This window comes from Paroedura picta, chromosome 4 (assembly GCF_049243985.1).
Source record: "Paroedura picta isolate Pp20150507F chromosome 4, Ppicta_v3.0, whole genome shotgun sequence".
Taxonomy (NCBI): Eukaryota; Metazoa; Chordata; class Lepidosauria; order Squamata; family Gekkonidae; genus Paroedura; species Paroedura picta.
In genome coordinates, this window is record NC_135372.1 from 134,106,411 (window position 1) to 134,131,634 (window position 25,224).

The 25,224-nt window shown below is 47.0% G+C and overlaps 1 protein-coding gene across 1 annotated transcript; it reads left to right on the forward strand.

Annotated features, from left to right (window-relative positions):
- Nucleotides 1-1,177: 1,177 nt before the first annotated feature.
- NELFCD (negative elongation factor complex member C/D) lies at nucleotides 1,178-22,548 on the forward strand. The gene is made up of 15 exons (XM_077335725.1): nucleotides 1,178-1,332; nucleotides 4,062-4,174; nucleotides 4,293-4,402; nucleotides 5,476-5,585; nucleotides 6,566-6,673; nucleotides 7,867-8,019; nucleotides 10,318-10,448; nucleotides 13,721-13,886; nucleotides 14,910-15,044; nucleotides 15,577-15,716; nucleotides 16,063-16,177; nucleotides 18,568-18,663; nucleotides 19,857-19,997; nucleotides 20,368-20,497; nucleotides 21,162-22,548. Exons 1-15 carry the CDS (start codon nucleotides 1,261-1,263, stop codon nucleotides 21,194-21,196), a joined length of 1,755 nt encoding a protein of 584 aa, XP_077191840.1. The 5' UTR covers nucleotides 1,178-1,260; the 3' UTR covers nucleotides 21,197-22,548.
- Nucleotides 22,549-25,224: the final 2,676 nt, after the last annotated feature.

Consider the following 25,224-nt stretch of genomic DNA (forward strand, 5'->3'; position numbering starts at 1 on the left):
AAGACTGTGAATACTGGCAAAAGCTTCTGTTTATTAATTAGGCCTCCTCTTTTTCCTTTAGACTTGTCACAAAAGAAATGTATGTCTGAAAACATTTATCAGACTGGGGAACGCTTGGGGCAAGTCTTCTACCTGTTTACCAGCATCAAAAGAAAACGAAGGAATTATAATGGTGCAACATGATGTTCCAGTTCTTTTATTAGTGAAATAAAGGTGTAGCAACAGTGGGCTAAAGCACTCTACCCATGCCTAGGAGGGCTCTTGTTCTGGTTTTCCAGTGCAAAACCAAAAAGGGAACAGAAACCCAACTTGGACAAAGTCAGGAACACAAAAGTTGAACTAAAAAACAATGTTAAAACAATATTTAAAAATTATTTATTAAAATATTTTAAAATATTAAAATTAAAAAATATGTATTAAAATGCACCAATAATATATTAAAAACAAAATAACAACATTATGTCTCCAACCCACAGGGGACTTTCTCAGTGGTCGATATATAACTGTACAAGGCTCTCTTGTCTAAAAACAAATTCTAAAGTTTTGCTGGATGGTGTATTCCCAACCACATGAAATGCACTTTTGATGCAGAATAAGACAATAGCTGAGAGTGGTGGTCCTAGTCAATATATATCTTAGAAGGTAGTCTCAAAAAAAAAAACCCCACTTTAAAAACATTGGTTGTAGTTACACCAAACTGATTTCACTTTTGTGTTTTGGCTTGGGCGCGCACCACCGTTGTGCAAACGCAAGCGGGCAGCCGGGTGGGTCTGAAGGGGCGCAACTAAACCGGACCCCAAGGGCACCTTTAAGGCCAACCGAGGTTTATTCAAGGCGTGAGCTTTCGTGTGCATGCACTCTGTGCATGCACACGAAAGCTCACGCCTTGAATAAACCTCGGTTGGCCTTAAAGGTGCCCTTGGGCTCAAATCTAATTGCCCTGTTATGGAAACGATCCCGAAGCGCTGCAGCCTCCGGCGCTGGACTAGCGACTTGCGGGGGAGGAAGGGACTCTGATCTCCACAAGCCCCGGCCCTGATCCGCGGCCGGCCTCACTCCCGCCCCTCCCCTCTGCGCCTGGGGCAGCCCGAGGTCGCTTGGCTACCGGAGACGCCTGTCGACCAGGCAGCCGCAGCGCCCCGCCTCTTTCCCTTTCGGCCTGGCCCCGCCCCTTGCCTTGCCTCCCGCCGTTTCCCGGCGTGCCCCGCGAGGGGCGTCTGCGCGCGCCGCCGCAGGGGAGGGGCGGGGCCGGCGGAGCCCATGGAGGAGCCCGACTTCTTCGGCAGCAGCGCGGCCGAGTGGGGGGACGATTCTGCCGCGGACGGGGGAGCGGTGAGGCGCCGGGAAGGGCTGGGCGGAGGGGCTGCTGTGGCTTTCTTTCCCTCGCGGTCTCTCTCTCTCTGTCCCTTCCTTCCCTGCTCCCACTCGCCAAGCTCTCTGCTCGCCCTCACAACAGTCCTGTGAGGTAGTTAGGCTAGTGGATGGCCTAAGGTTCCCAAGCATAGGGGTGGCCAAGCTGTAGCTCTCCAAAAGTCCATGCGCCCTTGGGAGGGGGATCCCTAGAGGTCCATGGACTACAGTTACCATGAGCCCCTAGCAGGGGGCTCTCCTGGGGTCCGTGGACTACAGTTACCATGAGCCCCTAGCAGGGGGCTCTCCTGGGGTCCGTGGACTACAGTTACCATGAGCCCCTAGCAGGGGGCTCTCCAGGGGTCCATGGACTACAGTTACCATGAGTCTCTGGCAGGGGGCTCTCCAGAGGTCTATGAACTACAATTACCACAGTTACCATGAGCCCCTGGCAGGAGCTTGCCAGAGGTCCATGGACTACAGTTACCATGAGTGCCTAACAGGGGGCTCTCCATGGGTCCATGGACTACAGTTACCATGAGCCTCTGGCTGGGTGCTCTCCATAGGTCTATGGACTACAGTTACCATGAGCTGCTGGCAGGAAGCTTGCCAGAGGTCCATGGACTACAGTTACCATGAGCTCCTTGCAGGGGCCCTCCATAGGTCTATGGACTACAGTTACCATGAGCCCCTGGCTGGGTGCTCTCCATAGGTCTATGGACTACGGTTACCATGAGCCCCTAGCAGGGGGCTCTCCATAGCCCTTGGGGCTTGTGATAATTGTAGTCCGTGGACCTCTGGAGAGCCACATCTTGGCCACGCCTGCCCAAGCAAAAGGACATAAGAGAAGCATGATGGGTCATGACAGTGGCCCATCCTGTCCTCACTCTGGGTCACGCTGTGGCCCCAAACCCAGGCAGCACGGTGTTTTCTCCCTGGTGTTATCCTTATAAGAACCCCATAAGATAGGCTGGGCTGAGCAAGTGGCTGGCTTCAGGCCCTTTAGCAAGTTCCGTGCTTTTCCCTCTTGTTATAATCCTTGCAACAACCTTGTGGAAAAGGTGAGGCTTAGAGAAAGCAGTCCATGTCACCCATTCAGCTTCATGGCAAAGTACAGGTTTGAACACATTAACCACAGCACTGCATCGGCTCTCTTAATCTCAGTTTGCATATTAACGTGAACTCGCAGGTATCTTATATGTATGTACGTGTGTGATTTGGTTTGTAAAAAGCTCACATTTGTAAGAAAGCTCGCTTTGCATTTGATCAGTTCCTGGATAAATGGGTTTATATCAATAGTTCCTGGATTAATATGGGGTTTGTACATACATTGAATGCAATGGTGCAATCATTCATTGGATATACAAAGGAAAAATTCATGTGCGCACTACAAATTATGTTTACTGTAATTTGTGTATACCTTTTAATATAGCAGGTCAGTAGCAAAATATAAATTGCTGAAGAGTTAATGCTTTCTGTACTTTTACTTTTATCTTTTGAGTTGTAAACAGCTTTGAAGGCTGTAACATTACAGTTGTACATAAATGCCTAAAATAAATTAACAAAAACAAAAGAAGCAAATTATTATTATTATTATTATTATTATTATTTATCATACTTATATACCGCCCTCCCCGGAGGCTCAGGGCGAGAGAATAAACGAGAGAATAAACATAATGGGTGAAGCATGATAAATACATTGTGATTAATAATGATAGGTTTGATTCCCCGCTCCCCTACAGGCAGCCAGCTGGGTGACCTTGGGCTTGTCGCACCCCTGATAGTGCTGTTCTCACAGAGCAGTCCTATCAGAAGCTATCTCAGTCCCACCTCCCTCACAGACTGTCTGTTGTGGGGAGATGAAGGGAAGGCGATTGTAAGCCACTTGGAGACTCCTTTGGGCAGTGAAAAGTGGGCTATAATGGGGCTTCTGAGCCCCATTTAGCCTTAGAGCCCTAAGAACGTTGATCTGTATGCTATACGAATTCCCCCTCCCCCAATTGATCGTTGTGTAAGTACTGTGATATACTTTTAACAATGCATAAAGAAGTCGATCTAACGTTCATGGACATAGTGGGTCGCAAATAACATTTAGCAGAAGGGGAAATGGCCCACAATTCCTGGCCTGGATCCGGTGCCCTAAGGTTTTATATCGGGGTAGTCGAACTGCGGCTCTCCAGATGTCCATGGACTACAATTCCCATGAGCCCCTGCCAGCAAACGGTGGCAGGGGCTCATGGAGATTGTAGTCCATGGACATCTGGAGGGCCGCAGTTTGACTACCTCTGCATTATACTTTATTCATCTTAGTATGTCATGACCTTTTCCCCCAGATACTCCTCTTAACCTGCATGCAGCTAGTGGGTGTTACATGGCCTGTCCAAGTATTGGATAAACACCTTGTTTTGTTATAAGTCCTAGAAGCACAAGGCTGTGAGCTTTGCCTGGTTGGGGTGTACAGCGCAGAAGAATAATTGCTTTGGCATGGAATGGCTTTTGCTTGGTTACCACAAGAACCAGCTGTCTATTCTCATTTATAGAGGACGATTTATGCATCTCCGTAGTGAAAGAATGTGGTTTACTTCTCGCTTAAATCCTGTTAGGGTGCCTGAAACCCACCCAAGGAAAAATCCGCTCACCTCACCCAAATTGCTAAAGGAATCCCGTGTGCTGGCCAAATTAACGGTTTGCAATGTTGCCCTTCTAAGCAGCAAGATGATGAATACGGCGAAGAAGATGATGCCGAGGTCCAGCAGGAATGTTTGCACAAATTTTCCACCCGAGATTACATAATGGAGCCTTCCATCTTTAACACTTTAAAAAGGTGAATGCGATACTTGATGTGGGCGGGGAGATTGAGGGTTTGGACGGTTTACATGGATTTCTGGGCCTTTGATTCGTTGAGGTCTGTCTCAAAGAAAGCTTCCTGTGTCCCTCACTAGGTACTTCCAGGCAGGAGGTTCTCCGGAGAACGTCATCCAGCTCTTATCAGAAAACTATACTGCAGTAGCTCAGACAGTAAACTTGCTGGCCGAATGGCTCATTCAAACAGGTATCGCCCAAAATTGCGCCTGTGGCTGCTGCTTTTTTTGCAGAACTGACACGAAGTTAGTGCTGATGAGGGAGGAGGGGTCTTAACTAGTGGGCAGCAGGAGCTGGCATGCTGGGCCTCACACTTGGGGGGTGGGGACAGTCACCCATGGCCCCCAACAGAGGTGGTTGGCTAGGTGGCAGCAGCTGCCCTTACCCATCCGGCCTGGCGGTTTGGACAACTGGCTTCCAGTGGTGGCCATGGTTCCTATCCGTGTCCCATGTGTCCAGGGTTGCCGCTTCCTCGGACCCCGGTGATGGATGGGTGATAGGCATGGCAGGATTGCTTGGCATGCAGTAGTTGGAGCCCATCCTGGATTTTTTTCTCAGGACCCCAGGAATCGCAAAGACTGATTTGGTTAACAAGTACCTTTTAAAAAAGCTTGATTAAATGAAATTCCCTTTTGAATTTTCACTCCCTTTTAAAAGTTTTGACTACTTTTGGCAAAGTATGGACTGTTGGTTCAGAATTGGCTGCACTTTAGTACAGGCTTTCTCAGCCAGGGTTTCGTGAAACCCTGTGGTTACTTGATGGCCCTGGAAGGGTTTCCCGAATGGGTGGCAGTTAATTAATTTTGTATATATATTTTAAATTCATTAAACATAATATGACCATAAGTGGTCATTGTCGACCCCTCCACATGGCCAACGATGGGCCTGGAGGGGGTGGGAAGGGGAGGGGCCTTGGGTGGGCGTGTACCCAGCCATTTAAATAATAGCTATTGAAATACATTTAAATAATAACAATATGCTTTTCACTGTATTTTGCACAATTGTGCCACTTCTGTGATTTCTCAAAGCCCGAAGAATGTTTCTCAATGGTAAAAAAGTTGGGAAAGACTGCCTTAGTAGATAGTTAACCCTTTAAGATGTAGACACAAAACCACACAAGAGCCAGTATTCAGAAATTATATTGCTGTAAGACAAGTGTGTTCTCATTGTAATTCAGTGTGGTGGATGATGTGAGCCATTGTTACCAAGGACCGTCACAGCAGTATTAAGCCACTGCTTAACAAACAGATCCTCTTGTTACAGGTGTTGAACCAATTCAAGTCCAGGAGACAGTGGAAAACCATTTAAAAAGCTTGCTCATTAAACACTTTGACCCCCGAAAAGCAGACTCCATCTTCACAGAGGAAGGCGAGGTAAGATGGAATAAAAATAATTGTCACTTACTCTCTCTTTTCCTTGGGGTCTCATGATGGTGTGACTGTGTGCATAATATATGTAAACAAGTGGAGACCAATGAAAAATTGTGCATCAGAATAGGAACTGTGTTGGACCCCTTGCATTTCTTTGAGGGGAAACTGAGTTTGAAATAGTTGCTGTGCATTGAGCAGAGGGTTGGCAGTGGTCCCCAACCCCCGGTCCGGGGACCGGGACCAGTCCATGGATCAGTCGGTACCGGGTCGCGGCTCCTCCCTGTCCTCCTCCCCGGTTGCTGCCTCAGGGGCTGCCCTGCCACTCTGCCACCAGCTCACCTTTGGTGCTCTCCAGCGGCCACCATGGCTGGGGCTCCCCCTTGGTGTGGCACTGCGCAGCTGCTGCTGGCAGCACCCCCCAGCAGGCGGCGGGAAGTCAGGGGCAGCGGCGGGAAAGCAAGTGGAGCAGGGGCTCAGGCAGCGGCAACGTCCCTCGACAAAAGACTACCCCCCCCCCCTGGGTCTCAGTAAAATTGTAAAGCGTTGATCGGTCGCCAGTGATAAAAGGTTTGGGGACCACTGGACTAGATGGCCTGTCTGGCCCCTTCGAACTCTATGATTCTATCCTCTTGAGCTGCCTGATTTTTAAAAAAAATTTGGCAACACAAAAACTGTATTTCTTACATTTGGTGAAAAGGCTGGCCCTGTCACCCATCATGTGTGCACAGATCAGGCCCGTGTGCCCCATGACTTACTGATCTGGATATCCAAAAGACATTCATATCTTGTTCATGTTTTCCAACATGCGTTGATGAGACTTAGGAAGCAGCAGGGTGTGAAGTGACTTGATAGCAGAAAATGCCTTGTGCCTTTTGCTGTGCTTGTTCTACCTTTGGGCCAGTTGTAAAGCTCTTCTAAAGACTCACACACCTGATTTACGTGTCCCTTCCATCCGTGTGATTCTATTCCTGTCATTTTGACAGACTCCAGCGTGGCTTGAGCAAATGATAGCACACACTACGTGGAGGGACCTCTTCTACAAATTGGCAGAAGCTCATCCGGATTGCCTCATGCTCAATTTTACTGTCAAGGTAATTAATACTGCGTTTCCGTAAATGGAAGAAACCTATTACCTCCATGCCGTAGTGCGGTGGGACCATTTGTTGGATAAAAACTGAAAGGAAAAATATATGGGATCCATAGAATGCTTCTTGGTGTGGAAATAGCAAATCGTGTATGTGTGAAATGTAAGGATTGCTGACAGTTTTTGGGTGCACACCGATTCAGTAAGTCCCTCCTACTTTCAATAGGTATTCCACCATCTCTTGATGTGTAGGTGTGTCATTGAATGTATGGTGCTGGACAGATGTTTTATATAACTGAAGACTTCAGAATTCAGTAGTAAGAATTGTAGTTTATGTGCCTTGTCCTTAACCTAAAAGTATTTACCTTGAGTCAAATTCCTCAAGGAAGCTTTTGGCCACTGGGAATTTTGAGTGTACTTTCAGAAGTTACGACTGAGTTTAACTATTGGGGCTATTATTGGGTGAATTTATTGGGGCGATTAAGGGTGGATTAAAGGGAAAGATCAGCTCCTCTGTCCACCCTGAGGGTTTTTTAATAATGATTAGTATGGGTTTTTGGCCGCCGAATGAGTGGATGATTTTTAGTTGATCAGCTAGTTTGATCGAAATTGTTATTTATTTTATTAGGGCTTTTATGTATTGGGGTTTTATCTTGTTAGCCGCCACGAGCCCTTGTAGGAGTGGCGGGATATAAATGTAATAAATAAACAAACAAATAAATAAACTAAAACCGGAGCAAAGCTATAACTAAAAATGTGTGTTTTTTAAAATTATAAACTTACAACATTTTTTTTGCTCCCAGAATGATAAAACCTGCTGATGGTCAATAATCAATAATTTTGACTCAGTACATTTACCCAGTGCATTTGATCTTAAGGCTGAACGAACAAGAAGAAGAAGAGTTGGTTCTTAGATGCCGCTTTTCTCTACCTGAAGGAGTCTCAAAGTGGCTTACAGTTGCCTTCCCTTTCCTCTCCCCACAACAGACACCCTGTGAGGTGGGTGAGGCTGAGAGAGCTCTGATATTGCTGAAGAAGAAGAGTTGGTTCTTAGATGCCGCTTTTCTCTACCTGAAGGAGTCTCAAAGTGGCTTACATTTGCCTTCCCTTTCCTCTCCCCACAACAGACACCCTGTGAGGGAGGTAAGGCAGAGAGAGCCCTGATATTACTGCTTTTTCAGCCGCTGCTGTTTGTTACAGCTAATCTCTGACGCCGGGTATCAGGGAGAGATCACCAGTGTGTCCACAGCATGCCAGCAGCTAGAAGTCTTTTCTCGAGTCCTGCGCACCTCCCTGGCAACCATCTTGGATGGTGGAGAAGAAAACCTGGAGAAAAATCTGCCCGAATTTGCTGTAAGCATCACCTGCTCTTCCTCCCCTTTCCCCTTGCAAGATTTGTTGTATCCCAAATTAATTTTAGGTATCAAATATATATATGCTGCCTCTTTATTCCAGGCAATTTACAAACTAAAAAATACAATATAATTGTAAAGGCAGTAATGTAAGAGTTATCAGTGGTATACGAGGCATAATAAATGAGCCAGGGGCATTTAGGTGCTTCCTCTTCTGTTGCGTGATTTCCAGGGGTGTTTCTAAAAGGCAGCTGTGTTGGTCTGCAGCAGGACAGCTGGATTCGTTCTCCAGCAGAACAGCTGGATTCGTTGAGGCCAACAAGATTTTTAGGCTATCTGACAAAGGGAGCCTTGTCTCTCGAAAAAAATACTGTCAGTCTTTTAAGATGCTACTGAACTTGAATCGAGCTGTTCCTGGGATGCTGAATCTCCGGTTGCATCTTCTTAGAACTATAAATACAAAACAAACAGACAAACTTGGTAATCTCTGGTACAGGGGTAGTCAAACTGCAGCCCTCCAGATGTCCATGGACTACAATTCCCAGGAGCCCTGTAGTTCATGGACATCTGGAGGGCCGCAGTTTGACTACCCCTGCTCTGGTATCTGCCTCTTCCTCATCCCTTGCCTGCACCTCCTGTTGTGTAGTGACTTTCAAACCATGCCATGGAACAATGTTCAAGTCCAGTGACACCTTTAAGACCAACCAAGTGTGTGCACAGTTCTTCAGATACCCAGAATTAAACTTAGTTGGTCTTCAAGGTGCCATTAAACTCAAACATTGTTCTGTTGTTTCAGACCAACACGGCTGCCCACCTGAAACCGTGCTGTGCTTATTGAAAATCCAAATGTGGAGCACTTTGGGCCCAATGGCACCTTTGACCAACCAAGTTTTATTCAAGGTTTGAGCTGTTGTGGGCATGCATGCTTCTTCAGATACGGGTGGTGTTTTACAGATTGTATCAGAAGAAATACAGATGCACGCGAAAGATCATACCTTGAATAAAACGTGGTTGGTTTTAAGGCTGCCACTGGACTAAAAACTTTGTTTTGCTACTTCAGACCAACATGGGCACACACCTGAGTCGTCATTCCTTTCATTGCTGCTCAGCTAAAGAAATAGTGGTGCTTCTGGCTTCTGTTCAGTTGAATTCCACAAATTCACTGGCCTGCTCTCCCAACAGTGGTGCCACTTTCCTGCTCTGACCCCTCTCAGCATCCTGCAAAATGTCCCAGTAAGAAGGCCAAGAAAACAACCCTAATTTACGCCCCAGGAATAAAGCAAAAACTTTCCCTTTCATCAGCTGAGTTTTGTTCAGTGTGCAGCTATTATCTGTGTCTGAATTAATATCCTTGTTATTGAGCGACACGGGATCCTAAAGCTATACAGTTATACTGGCAGTTGCAAAATTTATTTCAGTCCTCCTGTCCCTTTAAGCAGGAGGTTTAAACAATTTTGTTGCTCCAGATCTATGTATCAAGGAGCTTCTAAGGCATAAAGAAAAAGTATATGCTTACACTTGCTGTAAAGAATGGGTGGTATAAAAATCCGGATGGATGGATGGATGGATGGATGGATGGATGGATGGATGGATGGATGAATGAATGAATGAATGAATGAATGAATGAATGAATGAATGAATGAATGAATGAATGAATGAATGAATGAATGAATGAATGGCTTTTTACTGATGTTCCTTCCCCCATGCAAAAATCCAATGTCAGCTGGGTTGGTCCTGCACTCCTCTTCCACATGCAGCCAACTGAGTGACCTTGAGCTCATCACAGCCCTGATAATGCTGTTCTGACTGAGCAGTCCTGTCCCAGCTCTGTCCAGCCGCTGCTTGAAGACTGCCAGTGAGGGGGAACTGACCTATTGCTGAACTACACTGACTGAATTTTAATCCCTGATATCTAAGCTGTACCATTCTATACACAGTTTAAACCAATTACTGCAGGAACTGTTCCCTTCCCTTCTCCAAGTGACAACCTTTCAAATACTTAAAAACAGCAATCCTGTCCCCTCTCAATCTCCTCTTCTTCAGGTTTAACATCCCCAAGTCCCTCAGCCAACCTGCAATCTAATCATTGAACTATTTTCACCCCAGGCTCTTTGGGAGATAACCACAGAGTGTTACTTAACTAGAAATTGTTATGTAATCTGTAAATTGTTTTAATAGTTTCAAGTAATTCACATATGGTTTTGACTGATAATAGCTGCCTCGAGACTCCTGCCATGGAGAGGGTGGCCTAAAAATCTAGTAAATAAGTAAATTGTCTGTCTCTTGATTATATTTGCAGAAAATGGTGTGCCATGGAGAACATACCTACCTCTTTGCCCAGTCTATGATGTCCATATTAGCCCAGGAAGAGCAAGGTGGCTCTGCTGTTCGCAGGATTGCACAAGAGGTTCAGCGGTTTGCTCATGAAAAGTACTGTATACATTCTTCATTGATACTCTGCTTCCCTCTCTTGTGGTCTTCCCTGCCCTGTCTAGTTTTTGGTTTGCTGAAAGCCTGATAGGAAAGCTGTCCTGATCCATTCAGCACTTCCAGTTCATTTTGAGGGATTATTTTCAACAGAACCTGCCCTGGAAATTGGGCCAATGGTAGAATATCAGAGCACATTCAAGCCAGATTGCTGGATATAAACCTGGCAGAATATATCTTCCTGATCTTGGTTTGCCACAGGGCGTGCCCAGGGAGCTTCTGAGCTGAACGACCATCATCATAGCCCGTAGAAGTGCCCTAAAATAGAGTGTTCAGCAAGAAGGTGGCTGGCTTGAGAGCAGCGGTTAATACATTTAATAAATAGTAATAAATTAATGGCAAATAGATGGGGAAGATGGGGAAGAAATGGAGATAGTGACAGATTTTATTTTCCTGGGCTCCAAGATCGCTGCAGATGGGGACTGCAGCAAAGAAATTAAAAGACGCTTGCTCCTGGGGAGGAAAGCTATGGCAAATCTAGACAGCATCCTAAAAAGTAGAGACATCACCCTGCCAACAAAAGTGCGTTTAGTCAAGGCTATGGTATTCCCAGTTGCAATGTATAGTTGCGAAAGTTGGACCATAAGGAAGGCCGAGCGTCAAAGAATTGAGGCTTTTGAACTCTGGTGCTGGAGAAGACTCTTGCGAGTCCCTTGGACTGCAAGGCAAACAAACCGGTCAGTCCTAGAGAAGATCAGCCCTGACTGCTCTTTAGAAGGCCAGATCCTGAAGATGAAACTCAAATACTTTGGCCACCTCATGAGAAGGAAGGACTCCCTGGAGAAGAGCCTAATGTTGGGAGGGATTGAGGGCAAAAGAAGAAGGGGACGACAGAGAATGAGGTGGCTGGATGGAGTCACTGAAGTAGTAGGTGCAAACCTAAATGGACTCCGGGGAATGGTAGAGGACAGGAAGGCCTGGAGGATCATTGTCCATGGGGTCGCGATGGGTCGGACACGACTTCGCACATAACAACAACAACAACAATAAATTAATAATAACAAGAAGGGAGATGCCTATTCAGTGGCTGTTCCACAACTGTCAAATTCAGCTTTCCTGGGGTGGTGGGTGGGGATGACCCTCTTTAAGGCCCAAGCATTTTTCATGCGGTATTGAAGACTTCTAGGCCAATTAGCAATCAAGAGCCAATGTGGTGGGGTGATTAAAGAATGGCAGACTCCAGTCTGAAGAACCAGCTTTGATTCCCTCATGCAGCCAGCTGGGTGACCTTGGGCTAGTCACAGTTCTCTCGAGGCAGTTTGGTGTAGTGGTTAGGAGTGCGGACTTCTAATCTAGCATGCCGGGTTCGATTCTGCGCTCCCCCACATACAACCAGCTGGGTGACCTTGGGCTCGCCACGGCACTGATAAAACTGTTCTGACCGAGCAGTGATATCAGGGCTCTCTTAGCCTCACAGGGTGTCTGTAGTGGGGAGAGGAATGGGAAGGCAATTGTAAGCCGCTTTGAGCCTTCTTTGGGTAGGGAAAAGCGGCATATAAGAACCAACTCTTCTTCTCCTTCTCCTCCTTCTCCTCCTTCTTCTGTTAGAGCGCTCTCAGTCCCACCTGCCTCATAGGATGTCTGTTGTAGGGAGAGAAAAGGAAGGTGATTGTAAGCCACTTAGACTCCAGGTAAAGAAAATCAGGGTGTAAAAACCTCTTTAATAGCGTTTGCGCAGGTCTGGGAATTTTCCTTCATTTAATATATTCTTTATTTTTTCTATGCTGTTTAACTTTCAAGCATTAGTTTCCAAACCTAAAATGTTAGAAATGAAAATAACATAGATCTATCCAGACAGCGATTGTTTTGCTGTAGCTGGGCTACTGGTTTAGATGTTGGACTGTCCTTGAAAATTCTGCAGACATTTCTGCTGGTCCAGAATACGGCAACCAAAGTTGTGAACTAGAGAGTGTATACTTAACTTGGTGGAGGGAAGTAGTATCAAGTGGCTGACTTACAGCAAACCAGAAGAAGCTTGAGACAGAAGTGGTTTCCCATTTTCTGCATCTATGTAGCCACCATGGGCTTTATGGTGATCCCCCTTCCATGTCCTAAGTAGCACTGACCCTGCTTAGTTTCCAAGACTAGCCTAGTCTGGGCCATTTACCTGAACATGTTAGGATACTTAACAATATTGCTGGGCACAATTCAAGGTGCTAAGGCTTGGAGATACTGTTGTACCTGTTGGGTCTTTGAGATCTGTATTACCTGTCGAACCCCTTCCCATCCCTCCCATCTTAGAAGAGGGTGGTGCTATGAATTAGACCCTTCCCAGAGAGTTTTGCTGGGCGCGTAACCTGTTGACTAAGTAAAGGACTTGGTATTTGCCTTTCACTTTTATGGACTGATTTATTGCTTGCAGTTCTACTGGTACTTTGGTTCTTTGCTGTCTTGATTGTTCTTCTTCCTACTTCATTTATTCTACTTCTGATATTGTGTGTTTGTGTGGGGGGTGAACATTGTTTCTGTTATTTATTTTATTTATTCATGGAGTTTATATATTGCCCCTCACTATGATGGCTTGGGGCGGTGTACATAGAACTGTGGGAACAAGAAGATACATTGGAACATTCGCAACCATTTGAAAAGGGAAAAAACACAGTCATAAGCAGTCAACATCAATCACCCCAAAATAGCAGTCTTAAGTTGGGGACACGTAGGGTGTCAGAGTTGCCTGGCAATGGGACCAGGTTGTGGGGAGATCCCCATTGCAGGCCTTACTCAAAAGCCTGGTGGAAGAGCTCCATTTTGCAGGCCCTACAGAAATCTTTGCATTCCAACAGGGCCTTGATCTCGTTGGGAGCTCGTTCCACCAGGTCGGGGACATGGACAAAAAGGCCCTGGCTCTGTTTGAGGCCAGGCAGATTTCTTTTGGGGCCAAAGTTTACCAGTTTGTTGGAGTGGATAGAGCTTATTGCTCTTCAGGGAGGATAGGCAACTGGAAAAGTAGCCCAGAAATTTTCTGCATCAAATAAGCATGTCTCGTGATCTTGTATGGTAATGACTGACATGTTCAGGTCTGAGCTCAGTTGTGTGGATGCTGCTCGGCTGCCTTGTTGGCAAACAGACTGTATTTAACCAGCTTATTGCTCTTTGAAGACTGCCCAGTCTTATTTTCCCTGCTGGGTTGTCCGACGCTGCCTGTTCTGCAGAGTGCCTGCAATTAGCACTTACGATCTCTCTTCTGTTCCTTTTTTATTATTAATCTTCTCAAGAGGCCATGATGCCAGTCAGATCACTTTGGCTCTGGGGACTGCTGCCTCCTACCCTCGGGCCTGCCAAGCCCTTGGAGCCATGCTGTCGAAAGGCGCTCTGAACCCAGCGGACATCACGATCCTGTTCAAAATGTTCACAAGCATGGATCCCCCTCCCGTAGAGCTGGTGAGTAGCATTCTGTCTTTCGAAGGATCGGCTTTGTTCCTGTTTCAGGAGCCTCCAGAAGGGAGTTTTGGTGGACGGGAATCCTAAAAATATTTAGTGCTTATTAGCTTGATGATGTTAGCCATTCAGTGATGTCTGGCTCTATGGCTCAGATGTCTCCACGTCTTCCGATCTTGCACCACTTCACATGGAATAAATGTTGTAAGTCTCTAGGATGCCACTGGACTTCTGTTATGTGTTGCGATAGTATACCTATAAGAGCCTCTTGTGGCGCAGAGTGGTAAGGCAGCAGAAATGCTGTCTGAAGCTGTCTGCCCATGAGGCTGGGAGTTCGATCCCAGCAGCCGGCTCAAGGTTGACTCAGCCTACCATCCTTCTGAGGTCGGTAAAATGAGTACCCAGCTTGCTGTGGGATAAACGGTAATGACTGGGGAAGGCACTGGCAAACCACCCCGTATTGAGTCTGCCATGAAAACGCTAGAGGGCGTCACCCCAAGGGTCAGACATGACTCGGTGCTTGCACAGGGGATACCTTTACCTTTTAGTATACTAATATGGCTACCCCACTAGAACAAACACAAAAGGGGAGGGGGGTTCAGACCATACAGAATATCCAGGGTCTATTTTATTTATCAGGGCCTTGTTGGTTATGGGATAGCTGTGTATGCTGACAGCCGTGTTTGCTTCTCCACTCCTCCCCATGCCGCTAACTGGGTGACCATGGGCCAATCCCAGTTCTGTTAGGGCTGTTATCACAGAGCATTTCTGTCAGTGCTCTCCCAGCCTCACCTACCTCACAGGGTGTCTGTTGCAAGGAGAGGAAGGGAAGGTGCTTGTAAGCTGCTTTGGGACTACTTTGGGAAGTAAAAATGAGGTATAAAAAACCCCGCTCTTCTCTTCTTCTGATTGACCTTTTAGCAAATGCTGATGTCTGAAATGCTCTTATCCCAATGAAAGGGTCCATGTATTCAAAAGAGCTTCTGCGATTCCAATAAGATCATCCTTGCCTCTTTCCTCTTGCAGATTCGAGTGCCTGCTTTCTTGGATCTCTTCATGCTCTCCCTGTTCAAACCCGGCGCTAAGATCAATCAGGACCATAAGCACAAATATATCCATATTTTGGCATACGCAGCTAGTGTTGTAGAAACATGGAAAAAGGTAAACTCACTTGGGCCAGACCACTGCTTGCTTTGGGGGCTAATCTGTGCATTGAAACTGGAAAGGGGATATGTCTTTTTATGCTCCACCATCATTTAGAACAGTAGTCCTTAACATGGGGGACCATGGCACCTGCTGACACTTACTGGCACCGCCCCCCAGGGCTTTAAGAAGGTGGGTGAGGCCAGGTGAGGGCTTTGTCCACTGGGTATCTGACTGGCTATGCAGATTTTTTTTTTGAGTGTTACTTTGTTGAGAAAGGCTGATCTTAATGAACCTACTGCCTCATAAAAAACAGTTCCCATATCCATGGCATTAAATTTGGAGTAGCTTTGTGAATCATGCAATGAGTTAATTTAGTCTGTGAAATAACTCAGATGAAAGGGACCTCAAAGAGGTCACTTTTCAAAAGGGTTAACCAACTGAAGATTGTACTGTGTCCCATTATTTAAAAGTGGTTTAAACATGAGGTTTGTTGCTGCTGCTGCTGTTGTTGTTTTGGCCTCCAAACCTTATTTTGTAACATTCCTAGAACAAGAGAATGAGCATAAACAAAGATGAGCTCAAGTCCACTTCAAAAGCGGTGGAAACAGTTCACAACCTCTGCTGCAATGAGAATAAAGGCGCATCGGAGCTCGTGGCAGAACTCAGCACCCTATACCAGTGTATCAGGTAAATCCTTCCATTGGATAAAAGTTTGCATAAGGTCAGAGCATCCATTAAACAGCATTCGACGGAAACTTGGTGTTCTCCTTTGTAACGTCTTCGGCAAGTGTTCTGCTTCCCAGCAGTGTACGGAGGGAGCAGAGAAATTTTGCAGAGTCGATCTTTATGCCAGCGATCGTCCTTTTGCTGAAGTGACCTTTCTTTTAATGAGATCCCTCCGCCACGTGACTCTATGTTTTGGAAGAAAGTCCCCCTGTCAGCAGTGCCTTGAGATCCAACCGATTGTGCTGTTTAATCCAAAGGACAGAAGTCTGAACCTGGCCTGTGTAACGTGGTTCCCCTATGTCTTTAGGTTTCCAGTAGTAGCCATGGGGGTACTGAAATGGGTCGACTGGACAGTGTCAGAGCCCCGCTATTTCCAGCTTCAGACGGATCATACGCCAGTGCATTTGGCTCTGTTGGATGAGGTAAGGCCAGGACTTTGTGTGTATTTATACATTTTGTTTATTTATATTTAAATTTATTACTCGCCTCTCCCCGGAGGCTTGAGGCGAGTCACAATGCATAAGACCTCAATAAAACCATACAATAAAACCCATAAAACAAGAATACACACAAATAGTGAATACAATAAAATAAGATGCGGCAAAAAGAAACTCAAGTCTTATCTTGATAACCCATCCTGTAAGGGGGGCCAGATCGTCCTTGCGGCCCAGCCTCATCCAAAGACCTGGCGGAAGAGCTCCGTTTTGCAGGCTCTGCGGAACGCTGAAAGCTCCCACGGGGCCTGCAGCGCCTCTGGGAGCTCATTCCACCAGGTCGGGGCCAGGACTAAAAAGGCTCTGGCCCTGGTCAAGGCCAGGTGTGCCTCTCTGGGGCCGGGAATGACCAGTAACTTCGTACCCGCAGAGCGTATCACACTAGATTAAATGTGTTCCAAAAAAGGATGAAGTCTGTGCCTCCAGTAATTCTGTGCACATGCACACATAAGCCTAGGCCCAGAATTAAACTTTATTGCTCTTAAAGGCACCACTGGACTCAAACTTTGTCCTGTTGCTTCAGACCAACACAGCTACCCACCTGAACCTGTTTGTGCTAGTTTTAGAAAGGGGTAAACAACTATGCACAGTAAAATCAGAGTCCAGTAGCATCTTTAAGGCCAATAACACTCCAGAGCTCACGCCTTGAATAAATCTTTGTTGGTCTTAAAGGTGCTACTGGACTCTGATTTTATTGTGCTACTTCAGACCAACCAGCTACTCAATTGAATCTAATTATTCACAGTGTTTAAGCCTTCTTTCCTTGGTGCCGGAAGGCCTACTTGAGGCTTCCTTCGGCTTCTGAGAGTTCCCCAGGGACTGTTTTCACACACTTCCAAGGTGGTCTCCTAGTACCTTATTAAGTCAGCCTTTCTCAACTTTTTTTACCTTTAAGAAACCCCTGGAACATTCTTCCGGCTTCGAGAAACTTCAAAAGTGGCACAATCATATTAATATAGTTGGGAAACAGAGCTGTGGACACACCCATCTGAGGCCCCTCCCCTTCCTACCCCCTCCAGACCCATCATTGGCCATTTTGGGAGGGGGTGGGTGGGATGACATGACCATTCATGATCACATCACCCGATAAAAATGTAATAATTTTTAAAAATATATAAAAAATAAACTCCCGCCCATTTGGGAAACCCTTCCAGGGCCATCAAGATACCCCAGGGTGTTAAGTGTTAATAGAAGGGTACGAGAGAGGCAGTTTTAAATGAAAGCTGAATGTTCAAAGTCACTGAAAGCCAAATTTGGTATTTGCTCATGCAGAATGGTGAAATCCACCCAGCCACTGTATGTGGGAAAGGGGAACCTATGGAAAGCCAATTTGTGCTCTCTCCCACACTCCCCCCCCCCGTCCTCCGTTTTTGACAGCATCATTACTTTGATGCTTTCCTTTCGCTGTGAAAAGCGTGAAGTCAGCAGCCAAGGAACAGCTTTGAGCACAAGCAGCACATCAGCTGCAGGGACGAGTCTGTGTTTGTTTTTTATTTTAATTACCCGAAACAGAAAGAAATAAAGATATAACAACAGGGGTTACAGATGGGCCTCTGTAAAAGAGCTCCCGATTTCTGAAATTGTTCCATCCGCAGTTGTTGTCTACAGGCGGTCCATTCAGATGTGGATAAATTTGTAAAGTCTCTCAGTCCATTGCATTATTGGAAATGGGCATTTATCTGAAACGTACGCTTTGAGCCTATCTGGTCTTTCGGGGATGAATGGCCTTTGGTCTTTCGGGGATGAATGAATTACTCACGTTAGTTTTGTGTTAGAATACTCATTGATTTTGGAGGATGTTTTAAACTAACTGCCTGTCTCCTGAAGATTGATTGCGGGTCAATTCGGCATGGTGTAGTGGTTAAGCCCAGCGGCTTGTTAGTTGGAAAACTCTGGTCGATTCCCCACTCTTCCATATGTCCTCAGCTGGGGGATCTTGGGATAGTCACAGTCCGTGGAGAGCTGTTCTCGCAGAGCAGTTGTTTTGGAGCGCTCTCAACCCCACCTACCTCACAGGGTGTCTGTTGTGAGGAAAGAAAAGGAAAGGGGTTTGTAAGCCACTGTGGGTCATGAAAAGCAGGGCATTTACAAACCCAGGTCTTCTCTTCAGTGGAAAAGAAATGCTTCTGTGTGCCCTTACCTCTTGCTAAAGGACTTGGGATGAGCTTGTGTTATAACATTCTTGAATGCGTTGAACATTCTTGGCTGTAATTTTTTCACGGTTGGCTGTTTTATTTTACAAAGCACTCTAGGTGGAGGGATTTCCACGGGTGACCTTTGACCCAGTTTTGTGCTAATGTTGGGCATCCCTTTTGCAGATCAGCACTTGCCATCAACTGCTCCACCCTCTGGTCTTGCAACTGCTCGTCAAACTCTTCGAGACGGAGCACTCTCAGCTGGACGTCATGGAGCAGGTGACGAAAATTAAAAGATGGGGGGGCAAAGAACAATTGGAGCAGGGGTACAGTTGATTGAGGCAGGAGGTTGCCCAGGGAAAGTCCAAAGCAGTGCTCTGATGTGCTCAAGGGAGTGGAAGTTTCAGTTGAGAAGGAAGAGTGGCCAGGAAGTGCTTTCAGAGCAAAATTATTTCACAATACAGTAGAGAGAAGAGAAGCACCCATGGGAGGTAATCTCCTCAAGGTATATGCAGTGGTTCTTTTTGTCAGGCAAGGCTGCTGAATAGTATGCCTTACAACCCTTGGATTAGAGAGCCAGTTTGGTGTAGTGGTTAGGAGTGTGGACTTCTAATCTGGCATGCCGGATTCGATTCTGCGCTCCCCCACGTGCAGCCAGCTGGGTGACCTTGGGCTTGTCACAGCACTGATAAGATTGTTCTGACCGGGCAGTGATATCAGGGCTCTCTCAGCCTCACCCACCCCACAGGGGGTCTGTTGTGGGGAGAGGAAAGGGAAGGTGATTCTGAGCTGCTTTGAGCCTCCTTCGGGTAGGGAAAAGCGGCATATAAGAACCAACTTCTTCTTCATCTCAAAGTGTAGGAGAACCATAATGGAGCCCTCTGTGCTTAAAAAAGTAATTTATCTCGGGATTTCTTCTTTGTTCCAGAGGTCTTCCTTTCCACAGCCAAGTTAGCTGGCCATTATATTTCACGATTAAATTCAGTCCTACCGAGTGACCTCTTCCTGCCCATTCACCACCTTAGCTGACGTTCTTACATCCTGCAAAGACCCTCGGGAACAATTCTCTGATGAGGACTTGCTAGACTTTTGAGTTTCAGAGCATAAAAAAGCTGGAACAAACCAAAGGGGTTCTAGAAACTCTTTGTCAATGAAACGGAGGCAAGAATGGTCAGGGCAGCGCTGAATCAACACAAGCACAAAGATGTGAAAGAGTGCCCCTCCAGCCCCACACCACTGAGGCTGCTGCCACTGAACCCCCCCCCCTCACTGGTGGTCTTTAAGCAGCAGTTGGTACTTTTCATGGATGTTTTAGATCTGATTCTGCATTTAGCAGGCACTTGGCCTGTCTGGCCCCCTCCAACTCTATTTGGAGACACACATTTTGTCCACCCCTGCCATAGCAGGGGCAGAACAATGTCCCCTAAGGTAGCTGAGCCACCAAATGTATCGTCTGAACTTTGTCCTTTCAGCTGGAGCTCAAGAAGACCCTGTTGGACAGGATGGTTCACTTACTGAGTCGAGGCTACGTCCTTCCTGTTGTCAGCTATATCCGCAAGTGTCTGGAGAAGCTGGACACGGACATCTCTTTGATCCGATACTTTGTGACCGAGGTTGGTGCATCCTTGGAAGGCTGGGATGGGAGAGCTGCGTTGGTTATCTCAGGCTTGTTCTTGCTCGCTTGTGAGGTGACCAAAGATGCCTTGACTAGTTAGACCTTTTACTTTAGTTTCAACCTGTTTTATTCTGTAGGCAAAGCAAGAGCTCTGCCCCTGTGCTATGGGGCTTATCTTTGCCTTTGCTAAAACACCATCAAGCTGCTGTCCCCCACTTGTACAGGGTGCAGACGCACGCTGACTTCATAGCTGCATGCCTTTTCTGTTAGGCTGGTGTCAGAGCTGCAAACAAAGGTGTTGGTCAGTATCTTTATTGTTCCATTTTGAAGTCAAACCTGCAGGCGGCTGATACCTGGTATCTCTTCAGGTGCTGGATGTGATTGCCCCTCCATATACCTCTGACTTTGTGCAGCTTTTTCTCCCAATCCTGGAGAACGACAGTATTGCAGGCACTATCAAGACGGAAGGCGAGCATGACCCTGTCACCGAATTCATAGGTACAACGTTTCACATAATCCTCATTTGTGTACTGCAGCCTTTCTGAGCTTTTTTCTTGTGGCCTTCTTGCAGGCCCAGGGGAATGCCAATCACCACTTTGGGATTGGGAAATGAATTTCTTGCAGGCCGGACTGGCCACGGATTCTTTTCTTTTTTTCTGGGGAGCAGGATGGCCTTCATCTGGGCATGGAATTGAGGTCACTGTGGGTGGGCAGGCAGTAGTGAATTTCCTGCATTCTGCAGGGGGTTGGACTAGATGACCCTGGAGGGCCCTTCCCACTCTATGTCTCTATGATTCTCCCACCAATGGGTAAAGGCTTTTTTGTTTCACTTGGCATTTCCTCAATAATTCTTTCTCCCCGGGGTTTTAACTCTTGTTTTTATCTTTTGTACTGATTTTAAGCTCTGATTTTCTCTTGTTTTCTAATAAGAAATGGTAATAGCAACTTTATTTTTATAGCTCGCCCTTCCCGGTTGGCTCAGGGTGGGCAGTGATGTATCCACATGTTGATTTCAGTGACTTTTAAGGAGAGATTTTAATCTGTGCGTTTTATTAGCTGCCTTGGCGGCCCTACGAAAGCGGAAAGGGTGGGTTAAAAAAATCTTTTCGATAACGATAATAATATACTAAATGAACCTGTCTTGTTGCTCTTGTTTTAAAAGCACATTGTAAATCGAACTTCATCATGGTCAACTGAACCGGGAAAAAGTCTCGACTCCATAGACGATTCCTCCTTTGGTTTTGCCGGATAGGATGATACGCATGGCCTCCAACAAGAAACAGAGAATCATTTGGCAATTCAGGTTAGCATAGGACTTTTCACCTATGCTGTTAACCTTATTTAGGGAACAGGTGTTTTTCCCCCCCATGACTTCAGAGAACCAGTTGAACTGCCAGCCCTCCCAACTTTTTGAAGAGCAGGACAGAACAGTGAAGTATTGCATGCTTGTGAGTACAGGTGCAAAGCCTCTGTTTCTGTAGCAAAGCAGAAAGTGGGTAATGCAACAGCTGACAGAATCGCTCCTGAAGATGCTTCCTGTGTTTCCATTCTTTTGATTTCGGAGGTGGAAGAATCTCTGTGCTATACCCACTCTGCGTTGCATACTCAGGCGATTTGTGGCTGGAAAAGTGTTGTGTTGATACCTTGTGCAGGCTGCCTGATCATAACAATTTTGTGCCATCTTGTGACAAAGCAGTTGGTTTATTTGTCCGATCAACTCTCCTGTTTGGAAATGTCTTACTTGAGTCTAATAGTAGAGGAGCTAGCACGTCATCCAGTTAAATCTGTGAATTGGTTGTTAGTGCTCTGTTGCAGAGCAGTTTTGGCACTCTCTTGGTAGCCTTTGCATTATACTTTGCTTTTTCAAAATGTTAACTTCTTCAGCCACAGATATTTAACCCCTAGTTCTCTGCAGGTCCTCTTGAAGAAACACTGTTCTGTTGTGTATTTATATATTTTTAAAAGTTAACAATGACTACTGGTTTCAGTACCACACGACAACAGCTACTGTTAAAGTATTTGGATACATAGGACCAATGTAGCATTCTACAGGTTAGTAGGGATGGCATTTTTGTAGTGCATTTCGGTTCATGACCAAACTACAAACTGATACAAGCCAGGGGTGTGTGTCAACTAAACTGGTTTGTGGCAGTTTGTGACCCCTGCTTTCGGCTCCCTGCTGCTTTTTATGGGGAGCAGAAAGCAAGGGGCATAAACAACTTTTTGCGGGGAGCAGAAAGCATTGGTTCGCCCTGTGAAAAGCAGCGGGGGAGCTGAAAGCAGGAGTTTCCATGCCAATCAGCTGTTTTTCACTGAGAGTAGAGAGCCAGGTCTTAAATGCGCTCTTCATGAACTGTCTCAAAATCCATGAAAGTTCATGGTGGCTCTTCTGTTCACAAATTTTGATTTGTGTACCACGAACCAGCCAACATTTGTCCCAAAAGTTCATGAGCCAGTTCATGACCATCCCAATAGGTTAGTATTGACTTCTCAATAGCCAAGTGCAGCAAGAAAAATAAGTTCTAATAAATTTTGTTTTTTGGAAAGAATGTTGCCTTATTTCAAGGGTTTAACTGTAACAGTTTTAAGGTGAACGTGGCATTGAAACACCAGAGACTAAAGGGAGACGAATATTGCCAGATATGAAAGTTGTGTCAGAAATAGATTGTGTTTCCCACTAGGGTCACAAAATTATTTCTCCCTTATTGGACATCTACTCTTCTCTACTCCTCTCCCCAAGCATGATTATAAGGGTTAAAGCCTTTAAATCAGGGGTAGTCAAACTGCGGCCCTCCAGATGTCCATGGACTACAATTCCCAGAAGCCCCTGCCAGCATTTGCTGGCAGGGGCTTCTGGGAATTGTAGTCCATGGACATCTGGAGGGCCACAGTTTGACTACCTCTGCTTTAAATGGACGGAGTCCGGTCCACCTGCTGAAGCATCTCCTCTGATTTCCTTATTATATGCAAAAATACATTGTTTTTCCTTGTTATATGGTTGCACAGTAAAGGTAAAGGTATCCCCTGTGCAAGCACCAGGTCATGTCTGACCCTTGGGGTGACGCCCTCTAGAATTTTCCTGGCAGACTCAATACGGGGTGGTTTGCCAGTGCCTTCCCCAGTCATTACCGTTTTACCCCCCAGCAAGCTGGCTGTACAGTATGAGGACCCAAATCAGTTGCTGTTCCCTCCCCGATGGACCTGCTTGAGCCACTTCATTAGTCAGTCTTGGGGGGGCCTTTTCTTGGATTTTTGTGGTCTTTTCCAATTTGCCAATGGATTTACAAATGTGAGACACCAGGCCCCAGAGAGCTGCCTGGGGTTACGATGGCACCCAACAGCACATTTCTCGGTGTCCTCTAAGTCAGTGGTCCCCAACCTTTCCGAGGCTGGGGACCGGCAGGGCATCGGGCCGCGCCCGTGCGGGCCACGCCCACGGATTGTGCCGCACCCGCGGGCCGCGCCCACGGATCGTGCCGCGCCCGCGGGCCGCGCCCACGCCGCGCCCGCAGATCGGGCCGCACCCGAGCCGCGCCCGGGCCGCGCCCACGGATCGGGCCGCGCCCGCGGATCGGGCCGAGCGGGCGTGGCCCGCACAGGCCCGGCCCGGCCCTGATTCCCTCTCCCCGCCTCCCGCAGTAAGAAGCTTCCCGGGCCGCAAGCTTGCGGCCTGGGAAGTTTTTTACTGCGGGGGCGGGGCGGGGAGAGGGAGCCGCGGCCCGGTGCCATGGCCTTTGCGGCCCGGCACCGGGCCGCGGCCCGCAGGTTGGGGACCACTGCTCTAAGTGTCTTCAGAAGGTGGGTGGGCCTTTTCCTGAGTAGGAGCTCCGATTGGCCACAGAAGATCCCATTCACTCTGCCGATTAAAATAACATTTTGGTGACAGCGGCCACCACAGCGTTCCTCTTAACCTCTCTCGTTCCCTCCCACTGTATTTCTAAAACTCTCCTACTCTCCCACCCTTGGGCTTTACCTGCTTGGCACTGCCTCCTGTGACCACCATTTTATAGTTGCCTCCGCCTCCTGCGGCAACAGAGACATTTTATGATTGGGTGTCAGAATCCAAAGATCAAAAAAGCCGGGGACCCCTGCTTCACTTGAATAGTGAAGGTGGGTCCTTGCACAAGGGAACGGCTCCTCTGCAAGCATGCCAGTGGCCTCTGGACCATTAGGGATCCGGCAAGTACCGGGAGGGGGGAGGGGTTGTTTTCATTCCATATGTGGCAAGAAGCTCCAATCCAGAATTAAGATTCCCCAGCTGCTGCTTGCAGACCTCCACTGCTTATGCCTCACCAGCGTAAGAAGCACCAGTGATCGGCCACTGATTGTTCCCGGATATAATCTGAGATATGCATCAAGGGGGTGGGGGATTTCTGCAGTGCTTTGGTCAGTTGCACATTCTGATCTGTTGTCTTGATTCCAGGGGGTTGTGCAGAAACCTAGACTGGGGCCACATGTGGTCCAAACAGCAAAGGGGCCCAGGGCACAGTTGCCTTTGTTATTTACGACAGTCACTTGAACAGCCTTTCTCAATGGGGACTATGGAGGAGCCCCTGAAATAATTTTCGAGGCTTCAAGGAGGCCCGGAAGTGATGTCAGCTGGCCACACCTACCTGCCACACCCCGGAAATTATATCACTAGAAATGCTATCACCACCTGCATTAACAGGCAGGCTCAAGGAGAGCTGATGGGGGAGAGACAGAAAACGGTTAAAAGCAAGAGTAGTTAAGAAGGCTCCACCCCCTCCCAGGTGCAGAGACCACAAGAGCAGGAGCAATGGAAGCAGCTGCTTCCCTAGCTTGTGGCTTGAGTCCATTAAGGCAGGAGGGGAAAGGCCATGGATCCCCTCTGGAGCTCCCACGGACCCATGGAAGATTCCCATGGGAATCCCTGCTCTAGGAGGTGATTGTGGCAGCTGCTGTGCAACCAGGTAGAGTGCAGCCTGTACCCTTAGTTTATAGGGAAGAGTCAGATAAGTAATCTTGACCCATTACCCTCATGATTCCCCTTGATGTAGAACGGCCCCCCTCAAAGGCTGACATGATCCATACCGGCTTTGGCCCAAATGCTGGGAACTCGCGTATTTTGTCTGAAAACATCACCAGCATCACAACATCAGGCTATTTGTTATGTCCACCCAAAGGTCAGGCAGATGATGCCATCCTCTCCTAGCATGGTGCTGCTGGATCAACAGCGAAGGGTTTTACGACTTATCTACGTGTCT